This window comes from Rhineura floridana, chromosome 1 (genome assembly GCF_030035675.1).
Source record: "Rhineura floridana isolate rRhiFlo1 chromosome 1, rRhiFlo1.hap2, whole genome shotgun sequence".
NCBI classification, from domain to species: Eukaryota; Metazoa; Chordata; class Lepidosauria; order Squamata; family Rhineuridae; genus Rhineura; species Rhineura floridana.
This window is the reverse complement of record NC_084480.1, coordinates 107,013,797-107,028,947: the sequence shown is the minus strand read 5'-3', so window position 1 is coordinate 107,028,947 and position 15,151 is coordinate 107,013,797. Positions and strand designations below refer to the sequence as shown.

At 40.9% G+C, this 15,151-nt stretch overlaps 1 protein-coding gene across 3 annotated transcripts in view; it reads left to right on the top strand.

The window, feature by feature from the left end:
- Nucleotides 1-15,151, top strand: part of PGM5 (phosphoglucomutase 5) — an 87,913-nt gene that overhangs the window by 22,204 nt on the left and 50,558 nt on the right. For all 3 annotated transcript variants that reach the window (XM_061628753.1, XM_061628734.1, XM_061628743.1), the window contains 3 exons: nt 2,630-2,755; nt 3,859-4,049; nt 6,184-6,338. In XM_061628753.1, coding sequence (XP_061484737.1) covers nt 2,630-2,755; nt 3,859-4,049; nt 6,184-6,338 — 472 coding nt within the window. The remainder of the gene's footprint in view (nt 1-2,629; nt 2,756-3,858; nt 4,050-6,183; nt 6,339-15,151) is intronic.

Below are 15,151 nucleotides of genomic sequence, written 5' to 3'. Positions count from 1 at the left end.
TTTGCTATTGCTGCTATTATTTTAGGCTTTTCTATATTCCATGCTTTTTATCTGTTTTGTTCTATTTTATGCATTTTCTGGTACCAGCTTGGGCGACATATTTGGAAAGATAGCATGATAACTTCATAGTCATGGGACAGAGACTGGTATGGTCACTCTGATTAATTACCTATACCAGCCATCAGTCAGGGGGCGTGCATCCCTGTTGGTGCTGCTGGACCTCTTGGCAGCTTTTGATACCATCGACCCTGGAATCCTCCTGGACCATCTAGCTGGGATGGGATTTGGAGGCACTGTTTTACAGGTCCCGGAAACTGCTGCTGAGAGACTACTGCTTGACCCCCTAGCTGCTGGCTTCCATTCTGGAAGGGTTCCATTCTGTCTCCAATGCTCTTTAACATCTACAGTAGGGTTCTGCTTTTCGGCGCCCCGCTTTTTGGTGTTCTGCTAATACGGCTGCACCAGCGGGGCGATCAGCTAGAGCGCAGGGAGCTCCAGGCGCTGCACTCAAGCTGACAGTGATCAACTGGAGTGTGCAAGCTCCCTGCACTACAGCTGATTGCGTATTCCATCAGCTGGAGTGTGCGAACAGCTGGAGCGTGGGGAGCTTGCACACTCCAACTGAACACTGTCAGCTGGAGCGCAGGGAGCTCGCATGCTCCAGCTGATCACTGTCAGCTGGAGCACAGCAGCTGGAATACAGTAGGCCCCACTTTCCTGCAGTTTTCGCTTTTTGGTGAGAGCCTGGAATGTAACCTGCCGTATGAGTGGGGCCCTACTGTACATGAAACCACTGGGAGAGCTCATCTGGAGATTTGGAGTAAAATGTCATCAATATGCTGATGGCACACAACTCTGTCTCTCCCTATCATCTGACTGCAGGGAGGGAGTGCTCATCCTAAACTGATGCTTGGAGGCTGTGAAGGGCTGGAGGTGAGCTAACAAACTGAAACTGAAACCAGACAAGATGGAAGTGTTGCTGGTCAAAGGGAAAACTGTGCCAGGGATAGGGCTGCAACCCTTTCTGGATGGGGTTGCACTTGGAGGAACAGGTCTGTAGTTTAGGAATACTCCTGGATCCTATGCTGCTGCCTGAATATCAGGTGGCTGCAGTAGTCAGGAGTGCTTTTGGCCAACTCAAACTGGTCTACCAACTGCACCTGTTCCTGGAAGCAGGTAACTTGGCCATGCATTGGTGACACTGAGGCTTAATTACTGTAATGTGCTCTAAGGGCTGCCTTTGAAAACAGTTTGGAAATTGCAGTTGGTTTAAAATGCAGCAGCCAGAATGTTAACTTGATTGCAGTGTGGGGTTCATATCACCCCTGTGCTTGATCAACTCCACTGGCTCTCAATTTGTTTCTGTGCCCAATCCAAAGTGCTGGTTTTGACCTTTAAAGCCCTTAACAGCCTTGGACCAATGTACCTGAGGGACCACTTACAACCATATGTACCTGCCCATGATTTAAGATTACTTGCTCTGGTCTCCTCTGCATGCCTGGAATTAAAGATGTCAGGCTGGCAGGCACGCAGGAGAGACCCTTTTCAGCCATGGCCCCCAAGCTTCGGAATACCCTAGCCCAAGAAGCCCGCTCTGCTCTCTCCCTGATGCTGTTTTGGAGGCTTCTGAAAATCATCTTGTTCTAGAAAGCCTTTGGGAGGGACTGAAGGTATAGCCTGAAACTGATTTTATTTCCCCCCTCTTTTTTAGTTTTACCCTTTCAGTGCCCTTTTAATGTCACTTCCCTAGATTACTTAACTGTATGTATCTTTATCTATTTTAATGTTGTTGTTTTTTTTTACTGTGTATGATTTCATTTTGAGCTGTCCTGAGTGCCCTACTGTAGGGGAGAATGGCAGGATATAAATATTCTAAATAAATAAAAGATATAAATATGATCCAGCCAAATTAAGCACTAAGTCCAGTTTAGTACAGTAGGGCCCCGCTTTACAGCACTTCGCTTTACGGCACTTCGCTAATGCGGCGGTCTCAATTAGACGCAATTAGACTAAAGCCCCACTCGTACGGTGCTTGTTCCGCTTTTATGGTGGTTTTCGGGCATCGCACGCCATTCTATTCAATGAGTTCTGCTTTTCAGCGGGGGTCCAGAACATAACCTACCATATGAGTGGGGCCCTACTGTATCATGGATGAGATATTAGCATGCCCTTAACTCTGCTACAGAAACCAACAGGACAGCAGTGATTAGTGTTGACTGGATTGTGCTAATTATAAATAAATGAATTTTGGCTGGAACCTGGATGTCATTCCATCTCTTATTCTTTAATTCCATTATACACAATATGGCTGCCCAGCCTACCGTTGACTGCAGTCCTTTCTGTCTTACATATTACCTTCCTTGATTATGACATCTTGCTTAGCCTTAATTTCTCAAACATGACATTTGTTTACTCCTAGAATATCAACAATAGTAAGCATCTGATGGTGCCCCACAATAATAGGAGTGTATTTGTGGGCATTTGTTTGTTGTATTTGATGGATGAGCGAGCCCTGCCTGAGGCATTGTAGAGGCATTAGGTCCCAAACGGTCTATGAAATAGATTCACAGTTACTGAAAGAGAATATATATTAACTGACTAGACATTTCTTTGACCTTTATACGCACAGTTGAAATAATAGATTCTGTGGAAGTCTACCTGAATCTTCTACGGACTATCTTTGACTTCAGTGCCATCAGAGGACTGCTAACGGGGCCAAATCAACTTAAGATCAGAATTGATGCCATGAATGGAGGTAAGGAGGCCCATTTTTTATGCAACCTGTAAAATACTAATATAATGAAAACAAAATGTTAATTTAAAACATGAGCATGCTAGCTAGTTGGTTCACAAACAGTAATAATTTAGGCTGCAATCCTAACAATGCTTACTTGAGAATAAACCTGCTTGGGACGTATTTCTGAGAAAACAGCATAGGATTGCATTGTAAGTGTTCATAAGTACAGTGTTCAAAATGTTTCAAACATGTTATCCAAGTAAAGCAACCCTCAAAGGTAGCTCAGTATTATGGTCCCCATGGTTGGGCTGAGGGCTGAGACTGAGAGATCTCCTAGTGTCAGTGGCAATATCTCAGTGAAGTGAGCTTTACTTAAAGATTGGATATTTCTTTAGCTGAAAATTGGCCCTGATAAAGAGCAGTCATAGAAATGGAGGGGACACATTGTATGAATAAACTCCTTAAGAGTATCTATAGCTTTGGTCTGTGTATAAAGTAAAGGGCATCACTTATCTACAGGACTCTTAATGTTCTGGAATAGGGGATTTATTGGAACTGTAGATGCATGCCTGTAACCCCCTTCTTTGAGTGCAGATTCAAACATGCAGGTGGAATTCTCTTACATGACTTACCATCTCTAGAATGTATATGGTAGATAGCATGTATAACAGTTGTCCTGTGTCAGAGGTTTTCCATCTGACTTTAAAGTGCCAGCACTTTTAAACACCACAATCTCCCACAAATGTTCTATGAAGACTGTGCCATGTGCCTCTCTGTGTGTTTTGCTTTGGCTTTTATTTATCTGAATGGAGACAAATGGTTTCTTATAAAGGGACTCATATTAAATGTTATTGAAAGGCTTATTCAGTAAAATTATAAGACATGTTCATCACAGTTGTGGATTCTTGTTCTGTCCCTTTCAGACTGATAACATATCTCATCACATTCAATAGAAATCTGTTCTCTTTGTTTTAAACTCTCTTTGATAACTTGTAGTGGTGGCAATGATATTCTGTTTAATATAAATTGATTCAATTTCTGTTATATAAAAATGTTGGATGTTCTTTCTGGACATGCATTCAAAGACAGTCCCTAAATTGGAAGGCAAATTCCTTTTGCAGTGATGGGTCCCTATGTCCGGAGAATCCTGTGTGATGAATTAGGAGCTCCTGCTAATTCTGCAGTTGACTGTATTCCTCTGGAGGATTTTGGGGGCCAGTATCCTGACCCAAACCTGACATACGCAACTTCATTGCTGGAAGCAATGAAAGGAGGAGAGTATGGATTTGGAGCTGCTTTTGATGCTGATGGAGTAGGTATTTGGGGAAGACTAGATTTGGTGGTTAAAGAGTTGTCTTTATTCAACTACAGCATTCAGGGAGCGGCTTTCAAACATGTTCAGCTTTCATTTAAACTTGGGAGAAATTGAAGGTTTAGGTACCAGTTGTGTCCTTGAAAATCCTACTATTCATGAATGGGTCGTATTTTCAAACATTAGTCAGAGCCATTTGGTTGCTTCTATTAAGGTCATGTGAAAACTGTCAACCAGATGTCATAGAAGTGAAAAATGGTATTTCACAAAATTATATTTTCTACACACGTTAAATTCAGTGTGGCTTACACATAGAATTTCATCATATGTAACAAACAGTTACATACATACATAGAGTCAGTGTGGCGTAGTGGTTAGAGTGTTGGACTATGACCTGGGAGACCAGGGTTCGAATCCCCACACAGCCATTATGTGCACTGGGTGACTTTGGGCCAGTCACTGCCTCTCAGCCTCAGAGGAAGGCAATGGTAAGCCACCTCTGAATACTGCTTACTATGAAAACACTATTCATGGGGTCGCCATAAGTTGGAGTCAGGGCCGGTCCCAAAGGGCAGCCAGGTTGGGCCCTGGCCGAGGTCCCCTGGAGCCACAGAGGCCCCTGAGGGAGGAGTAACACTCCTTTTCTGTGATCCGCAGCAGCTATTCTGCCATGGATCGGAGAGAGGAAGCTTCTTCCACCCACCTGTGTCTCCTATCTTTTGAGGCTGTGCAGGCTGCACACGCAGGACTGCCATTAACCAAGATGGCAGCTGAGGTTTCTCTAAGGGGCTGAAGACTCCGGCGCCATCTTGATTGATGACAGCAATGTGTGCACATAGCAGCATGTGTAGCCGCAAAAGACAGGAGAGACGGAGCCAGCGAGCGGGCAGAAGAAGCTCCCTCCCTGTGAGAGACAGGTGTATGTGTGTGCGAGCATGCATGTGTGTGTGTGAGCACATGTGCGCCGGGGCAAGCTGGTGCCCAAGGGCCCCGGGATGTCTGGAGCTGGCCTTGGTCGGAATCGACTTAAAGGCAATCCATTTCATTTTTTTTCAACAAACATACATACATTTGTTTTGCTAATATCCAAATATGAGTTTGTGGGATGGAGTAATTAGTTAGGGAATAGGAGACAAATGTTGAGCCAGTAAGCTAGTTGTGGAAGCCTCAGCCAAAGACCCATTTTCATTTCATCTTGCGTCATTTATAGGCATTGCCTACACGGGAGGTTTGTACAAATGTTGCTTTACAAAAAGAGAGAAAAAGACTTTGGAGGCTAAAGTTGTGTAGAAATGTTAGTTTTGGGGAACACATTTATCTCCTTTGTTGTGAAGGCTGCAGCTCTTTGCTTTCTAGGTTGTGTCTTCATTTTAGGGAACCCAGTACTGAAACTGGAATTGCTAGTTAAGTGCAGTTATTGCCCACACCATACCCCATCTAGCTTTCACTCTTTTCTGAATAGATATGCCTGGAAACACTTCTTGCTTAATTGATGGAAGATTCCCAGGGCATGATCTGATAGACAGGAGTTGCTGGAAGTTCTCCCCTTTCACTACATGGTCCAAAGCAGTGATAAAGGGAGCAGTTGATAGCCTGGCTCTTGAGTAGCAAGTCTAAATAAGGGTCTAAGTTTCAAAGTTTACCTCAGAGATAAAAATATATTGATAAAAGGTATCTCCTTCTTAACTTGGTGTCTCCTTTTTTCTATTCTAGAATGGTAGTGTCATTTTATATTAATCAAGCTCCATGCAAGCCAAGAGATAGGTCACAATCCCTAAAGAAAGGGTATGTTTTAGAGGAAGAAAGAGAAAGTATAAAGCTATGGAATGCAAAAACTATTATCAATAGTGTTTCCTATGATTTAAGACTTTTTCCAAATCTATTCAAGCCAGTTAAAATTCCCCAAGAGCTTCAGTTCTACTCTAATCAGTGGAAAGATTATTTTGTATGAGAAATACATACATGTATCTCAGTGCCATAAGACAGACTGGAGCCGAGGAACAATTATGGCCCTCCCTTTTACTGGATTGCATGACGAAGAAAAGGGAGAACCTATTGTGCAGTGGTGTTGTGGATGAGCTTCTCTACTTATTTTCTTTGCCCTACCTCTAATACACTTTCTTTTCTTGTCTAGGACCGCTATATGATCCTAGGTCAAAATGGATTTTTCGTGAATCCTTCTGATTCATTGGCCATTATTGCTGCCAATCTGTCCTGCATTCCATATTTCTGTCAGATGGCTGTGCGAGGGTTTGGTAGGAGTATGCCTACCAGCACTGCATTGGACAGGTAAGAGAACAAGATTCCTTAGTAGGACTGATTCCTCAGAGACTTGAAAATTGATCACCAGAATGGCAATAACACCATAAGGAGTTAATTAGTGAAGCAACTTTCAGAAAAGGTAGCGAAATATTCATATGGGCTCCCAAACAATGGTTGATATTCCCACTTAATTAAAACCTGAAATTGTTGATTCATTGTGAGAAGCATTGTGACTTGCTATGACTGTTTTCTAACTGCAGTTTTATGGGGAGGACTAGTTACTATTGGTCAAGATATTTGGCCAGCATCTTTCAGGTGAACTGTACTAAAACTATGGGAATCTGACAGGAGTGAAATGCAGACTAAAAATAGTCTAAACCTTCCGTTTTGCAGCTCCTGTTACCCAGAACAATCTTCTATTTGCTGGCAGCTATTTTTGATTCATATGAATTTATAAAGAAGATTCAGTAGTATGACAGAAGCAGACTTTAACTTCAACAAGATTTCTGTTCACATTGCTTTCTTGCTTCTGCTAAACGGTACTGGGATTGATGCAAGGACAGGGTCTCTGCTTCTGAACCATATTCTAATCAACATTTTCCCCCATAGTATCCTGATGGCCTCATATATTTTTTAACGGGAAAACCCAAATCAAAAGCCTAGGGATTGAATCCAGTTGTGTCCTTCTGCTCACAGAAAGCTTTTGATTTAGCACATGCTTCCACTAACAGAGGAGGAGGGAACACAATTTTTGCAAATGTTTTCCTGTACCCCCTAAAATATATTTGAGAAGACTAGGGGCCTCTCCAGAACAGTGTGAAAGGTGGTGCAAAGGAGCTTCAGGGGGAAGGGGAAACTGAAGATCACCTCTTCTGTGAGCAGAGGCTCTGCTAGATTAAGACTATCCTGTGAGCAGCAGGGTTCCTTCCATTCATGGAAGGGCACAATTGGATACAGCCCTTGGTAAACAAAATTACGTTATGATCAAAACCCTAGGTTTTACTTGCTTTTATGTGAAGTTGAAAATGGATTCTATGAAACAGTTTGTCCACCCCAAATTCATTTGGTAGAATGATCTGACCCACAGAATTTCCCAGTGTTAATTGTGATTTTTGTTACGTAGAAATGGGAATATCATCTGAGGATGAATGGCAGACTAAGGTGGAAGAAGACATAAGTATTTACCCAGTTTCACAATCAATAAACATTTGCTCTTTTGGCTGTATAAAGATTTCAGGCCTTTTAGAAACAAAACCTTGTAAGGATTTTCAATGCCGTTATTCTAATTCAGCAGTTATAGCTGTATTCAGATCAGTTTTTTTCAACTTGTCTATAAATATTCTGTCTTAATAAAACCTGCATGCTGATTTTGTATATGTTGTGGTTAGGTTATAAAAAGAGAGATCTATCTATGCATGCAACTGACACAGATTGGCATCTCTGGATGTAGATAAGCATGACAATCCCGAACAGAATATATAGGATAGTGGATTATAAAATGTTCCATTAATTTGATTTAATCTTTCAGAACTGCTGCAATTAGTTTAACAATCTAGCTTCTCACCAGTCATAGTGTGCATGTGACTGAAGAAGTATGTTAAGAACAATCTTGTTCTGTTCATTTTTAAAAGAAAAGACTTTCTCCCTCTTAGTCTATTTTATCTGAAGAAGCTTTGCTATGAATTCTGAAGATACCATTTTCTAGTTAATTCATTATGTGAGCAATTCCTCTCATGGAAATGTTGTTGCCAGTACTTTGGTTCAGCAGAAGGGCAACCTGTAAGCACTTCAGAACATTTTCAGCAAATATTATCTAGTCATATAAGCCTAGTGTTTTTAGCATGCCAAATTTAGCAATAGCATTGGAATTCTGGTTTGAAGTAAGAATTTTCTGTTCAGGTGTTCAGTGAAGTGGAATGAAAATGGTTGCATAAGGAAAATCTTGTGTATAAACAAATTTCACCTTATCCATTAATTTATGGTGTTACCTTGCTTGTTCAACGTGATTTGAAAAAGCAGAAGGACCTACCGTTCATATGACATGAGGAGTGTTGCTTCTTTAAGCATTGCCTTCCAGATATGTTGGAAGGGCTAGATTATCTTTGGCTATTATGCACTGGAATGCTTACAACTTACTAAGCTCTCATTGCTCTGTGTATTCTGGTTGTTTAGCTAGCATGCAAATGATGTATAAGTTTATCTCTCAAGGATACACACCCAGCTCTTTTCTGCAGCCTTTGATGCTGGATATTGGGTGACTTGGTGCCTCATGTAACATTTACTTAGATGTTTGACTGGATAAGCCAACTGTACTTTTGGCAGCCTGTCCACAGTCTCATTATTGCAGCTTGCAATGACGAGTACATTCCTTCATGCCATGGTCACAACAGCCCATATTTCTTATGTGTACAGGATTTTCTTTTCTTCTTTAGGAGATTAGTTTTCTGCCGAGCATATTAATGGCTGTACTATTTGAGCTAAGAGCTCTCCATAGATAGCAGCTGCAAATGAATAACCTGTCAGAACTGAGGGATAATATTTGGAGGTTGGAGCTGTGGTCTAGATAGAGGGGATACGTGCTGCTTTGTAGATTCCTTCTTAATGTTGGTTCTTGTGTTAATTCATAGCAGCCAAAAGAATACTTGATGTCCCTGCATTTTCTCAGAGGTGCTTAAAGTCAATCAGGCTGATTTTTTTTTTGAGGTCTTCTTTTTCTTATTTTTATCATGATGTTTGAATTGAATATCTCTAAGGGGCTCGGTTTCAATGAGCCTTGCCCCAGATAAATGAAAGAGCAGAAAATGATGACGGTGAGGATAATCCCTTTTTTGGTTAATATATACACATGGTATAGCTATTAGCACTTAATATTATTTCTTCAGGGGCCATGCATCCTGAGAAGTAATTTAGTAATTTAATTATTAGAATTAGTAGCATTGAGGCTGCTGTCCTTACTAATGATAATCAGAGACACTGGTTATGAAATACAATTTTTCATAGATGTTAAAAGTAGTAATTTTTGTAAGCCACTTTGAGCATATTTGTATGGAAAAGTGGCATATAAATCCAAGTAATAAATAATAAATAATAAAATAATAAAATAACATCAGTGGTAATTTAAAAACTGGTTGTGTGCATGATGCTATTTTCTTCATGGATGGGTATTTTTCTTTAAAGTATTTTAAGTTGCTTTTTAGAGCTATGCCCTAAAGAGTGTGATACAAGGTACAATTGGAAAATGATCACAGCAGAATAGAAGTGTACAGATTAATATAAGAAGCTGCTTTAGAGACAGAAGCTTCAAAGACAGCTGTGAAGGTCTTCAAGACATGCCCGAATGGCAGAATTGAAGGGGCAATGCATAAGTCTATTAGGAGGGAGTTGCATAGTTTTGGGGTTACCACTGAGAAGACCATGTCTCTTGCAAATGCCAACCTAACTGTGCACTCAAGAAGGACCTCAGTGGTAGTAGATCTTGGGCATACAAGCAGGATTATATGAGTGAAGGTGGAGCCTCTGAACGCCTATATTATCTTTGATCTTGAGAACATTCACTGATAATGCTACAGTAAGCAAAAATACAGCTAATATTCACTGCAGTGCCTATTCATGGAAATACTCCTGACAGAAATAAAATGCCATTAGTGTTTTAATGATTATGGATAAGAAGCTATCCGTATGCAAAATAAGGATATGTCACACACACACACACACACACACACACACATTCTAGGGATGGGTAAGAATTTTGATTCAGTTTGCACTTCAATTTGTACTTTATTTATTTATTTATTAGATTTATATCCTGCCCTTCCAGTAGGAGCCCAGGGCGGCAAACAAAAGCACTAAAAACACTATAAAACATCATAAAAACGGACTTTAAAATATAACAACAAAACATCCTTAAAACATATTTAAAAATCTTTTTAAAAAACTTTTTTTAAAAAGCTTTAAGAACACATTAAAAGCAATTCCAACACAGATGCAGTCTGGGATAAGGTTTCTACTTAAAAGGCTTGTTGAAAGAGGAAGGTCTTCAGTAGGCACCGAAAAGATAACAGAGGTGGTGCCTGTCTAATATTTAAGGGGAGGGAATTCCAAAGAGTAGGTGCCACTATACTAAAGGTCTGCTTCCTATGTTGTGTGGAATGGACCTCCTGATAAGATGGTATCTGCAGGAGGCCCCTGGACTGGGTATATAAGAGGTAAGACAATCTTTCAGGTATCCTGGTCCAAAGCTGCATGGGGCTTTGTACACCAAAACCAGAACTTTGAACTTGGCTGGTAGTTAATTGGCAGCCAGTGATAGGCACTCAGCCACATGAGTTTGATTTTCATATGTAAGATAAATAATAATTTTATTGTATGCAGAGAATACAATGGAATAAGTGGAATAGGTCCTTGTCACATCCTTACGCTGATCTTGGAGAGTTATCTCTCGCCTCCCTTCAGATTCAGATGCTTCCAGACTATCACTATTTTCAGGTGGAATTTAACCACATACCAACAAATTTGGTATGTGGGTTCAGGTTCAACAATTAAATTTGATTTGACTATCTTGCACAACAAATCCATTCTGGCCACTGCATTTTGCACCAGCTGCAGCTTCGGACCAACTTTAAGGGCAGTCCCATATAGAGCGTATTACAATAATCCAGCCTGGAGGTTACCAGTACATGGACAACTGTGGTCAGGCTATCCTGGTTCAGAAATGGCCACAGCTGTCTTACCAGCTGAAGCTGGCAAAAGGCATTCCTAACCACTGAGGTCACCTTGGCCTCTAGCAACACAGATGGATGCAGGAGCATCCCCAAACTACAGACCTGCTCTTTTGGAGCGAGTACGACCCCTTCCAAAGCAGGCAACTGACCAATTATCCAAACTCAGGCACCACCAACCCACAGTTCCTCCATCTTACTAGCATTCAGTCTCAGTTTGTTGGCCCTAACGCAGCCCATCACTGTATATTTCTGAGACAAGAACGGAAACACAGCCATGCTTTGAAATTCATGCTTATTTGAGTTTTGCAATGCAATTCACCAGCCAAACAGTGTTTCCAAAAATGCATATATTAGGGCAAGTGTACTTAAAAATGAATATGAGTGAAAATAACATGCAAAAATACATTATATAATGAGAAATGGCTTGCAAATTGTGTACATTGGTCCAAACTGCCTACAAATATGTGTTTATTAGGATAAATTCACACTAAAATGCTGGAAGATGTTCATGAGGATTTTTTTTAAAAAAATGCAGATTGCTGCAGAAATGTGGAGAACTGAATATGAGATTAGAAAAATGAGAAACTGAGAGAACCGAAACTGACAGATTTTTCCATCCCTACCCCCCCCCCATGCACACACATACTTCTGACTGGGGCAAGCATCACATCTCCCTCTTCTCCTTTGGTACTATATAGTGATTTCCTTTTCTAGGTCATGCTTCTAGCTAATGCACAAACTCTCCCTCCCAAAAGTCTTGTTCTTGTACCTTCTTGCGCTGATCTTCACCTGTTTTCAATATGCACATTCAAAGAGCAGCACAGGAGCTATTTGAGAATATACAACGCTACCTGTTGTTTACTTGTTTACTTTACTTGTTGCCTGCATCTGTGTCAGAATTGTTTAATATGTTTTTAATAATGTTTTTAACCCTTTTTTAAGGTTGTTTTTTAAAATGTTTTTAATCCTGTTTTGTTTTAATGTATTTTAAGATCTGTTTTTATGATGTTCTAAAGTGTTTTAGTGCTTTGTTTGCCACCCTGGGCTCCTGCTGGGAGGAAGGGCGGGATACAAATCAATTAAATAAATAAATAAAACAAGAACCCTCTCTTACAAGCCACAGCTTTCTGGTCCAGTCAATTTAGACCAAAAAATACTTTGGAATGAAAATGGCTAGACCCAAAGCTACTTGCTACTAGTTATTAAAAAGGGATTTATTTCCTGTGCAACTTTCTTTGTAACATCTGGACTGGTGTCACACAAGGAACATTGCTACCAGTGTTCCTTGTGTGATACCTGTCCAGATGTTACAAAGTGAGCCTACCAAAGGAGGTGCCGCACCTGCTGGTTCAGGCAGTAAGATATTAAGGCCTCTCTGCCAGTGGATCTGCAAGAGCTTGAATATAACATAAGAAGAATGAAAGGCCTATCTAGTCCAGCATCCCACAGTAGCCAACCAAATGCCTACGTGAAGCCCACATGTAGGAGATTAACACAATAGCTTTCTCCTGTTACTCTCCAGGAACTAGCATTCAGAGGCAGCCTAAAGACTGGAAGTGGCTAGGTCAGTACAGAAAATAATTATCATCTTGGTTGGGAGAGATGCTGGCCTGTGTCACTTTCACCTTGTGTTTTGCATAGTAATATGACACTGGTACTGCTATCTCTTGCATTGCCTGCTGTTTTGACCTCACACTGTTAGTGCTATTTTCTTTTTTCTCTTTTTCTGAACCCAAAGTATAGAAAGTAAGGATATCATGCATCTGACCAATTTGAACACTGCCCCGTGAAAGCTTATGCACAATATATTTGTTAATGTTTAAATATTTATGTGATATGTGTCAGGAAAAAAACAGCCACTGCAGGCACCTTTAGTCAGCCTGGTTTTTTTTTGGTAAGTGTGTGTACAGCTGACAGATGAGGTGTAACTGGATAAGTGTGTTTGGGAAAATGCAATCGTGGAATGCTTCTTGGCACAGGGTGTCACTTCTCTTCTGCAGAATAGAAAGAGCCTGTCAACACTATATAGTCTTGGAATTAGCTCAGTATACTTCATGGGATTTCTTTATGATGATTGAATGTAAAATATATTAGAAATGATGGCATTTATGAGTCATAGCCACCACCTCATTGTTGTTCCTGACATTGATGGGTTAAAAATATCCTGTTTTCAGCTAAGAGGTGAGAAAAATTGATATGTTCCAAATCAGTTGATCCAGATGAAACTGGATAACCTTTCTAAAAAAATGCTGAATAACATGTAGTATACAGCTCTCTCAGTTTCCAGAAATCTTGCAAAGTCAGGCACCAGAACCATTGTTGATATGCAGTGTATGTATGTGCAGTTCCACACAATAGGATGTAGGAGCTATGAGCCAAGTGTTGCTGTTTTTCAAAAGCTGCTGCCAAATCACAAATCTTTGTTAAAAATGTTTAAATTTTCTAGTTTTTCCTCACCAGCACACACTGTTTCTGCCTATGCTCTTGAATGGTAAAAGCCATGTGACTGATGTGTCAAAAGCTGACAACTGCTTAAGCTGATTGTATTGAAGCCAGGACATAGTGGCATAAGCTCTTTCCGTGGAAAGATTTCTTTTGAAGGATTAGTAGTTACAGCACTTTATGTCACCTGTTATTGTACTGAAATTTACGCTGGTAAATAAGTGGGATAATCCCCATATACACTTAGCTCCTTACAAGGAAGGGTTCTGTCCTGCCCTTCCTCCCAGAAGGAGCCCAGGGTGACAAACAAAAGACAGAACATTCAAAACATCTTAAAGCATCTCAAAACCAAAACATTTTAAAAAGAAAACATATTAAAAACATATTTTTAAAATATCTATAAAAACACCTTAAAAAGCAGTTCCAGAACAGATGCAAACTGGGATGTCTCTACTTAGAAGGTTTGTTGAAAGAGGAAGGGCTTCAATAGGCACAAAAGTTAATAGAGATGCTACTTGTCTAATATTTAAGGGGAGGAAATTCCAAAGGGTTGGTAGCACAACACTAAAGGTCTGCTTCCTATGTTGTGCAGAATGGGCCTCCTAAGATGTTATCTGCAGGAGGCCCTCACCTGCAGAGCACAGTGATTGACTGGGTATATAAGGGATAAGACAATATTTCAGGTATCCTGATCCCAAGCTGTATAGGGCTTTGTACACCAAAACTAGAACCTTGAACTTGGCCCAGTAGCAAATGGGCAGCCAGTGCAGTTCCATCAGCAGCGGGGTGACATGTTGGTGATACCCTGCCCCAGTGAGCAGTCTTGCCACTGCATTTTGCACCAGCTGCAGCTTCCGAACCAACCTCAAGGGCAGCCCCACATAGAGCACATTACAGTAAACGAGCGTAGAGTTACCAGTGCATGGACAACAGCGGTCAGGCTGTCCCAGTCCAGAAACGGCCACAGCTGTCTTACCAGCCGAAGCTGTTAAAAGGCACTCCTAGCCACAGAGGTCACCTGGGCCTCTAGCAAAAAGATGGATCCAGGAGCACAAACCTGTTTTTTCAGAGGGAGTACAACCCCATCGAAAGCAGGCAATTGACCAATTATCCGAACTTGGGAACCACCAACCCACAGTGCCTCCATCTTGCTAGGATTCATAGTCTGTTTGTTGTCCCTCATCCAGCCCACCAGATATAAATATGATACATAATAAATAAGACTGCACATGGAATCAGTGCATTATTACATCAGATGGGATCTACATCTACATGGTTTCTGTCATGTAGCGTAGACAAATGGCCAGAAGAACTTTGTTCTTAAATCAAGTGGCTAAGTGTGCAGAAAAGTGGGTGTCACTTTGCTTGCTACCTAGATACTACTGTTTAAGAGAGACTCTGGTAATACGTCTTGGCACATTTAAGCTTCAAAACTATTAAAATCTAAGGGTGGAGTTGTCACATCCAGCCTGACTGAGTGCAAAAACAGTCAATCCTAAGAAGACACTTCCTGGGAAAACAACTTTCATTGGCCCAGCTCTCTTAAAGCCTAGTTCTAGCTTTTGTGATGCATATGTGCAACCCACACGCAAACACTCATGGTTCTGCTCTGTTGTGATGATTTTTTGTCAGAGATGAACTTTGCTTGCTGTTCCTACTCTTGCTTTCATGCAGTGC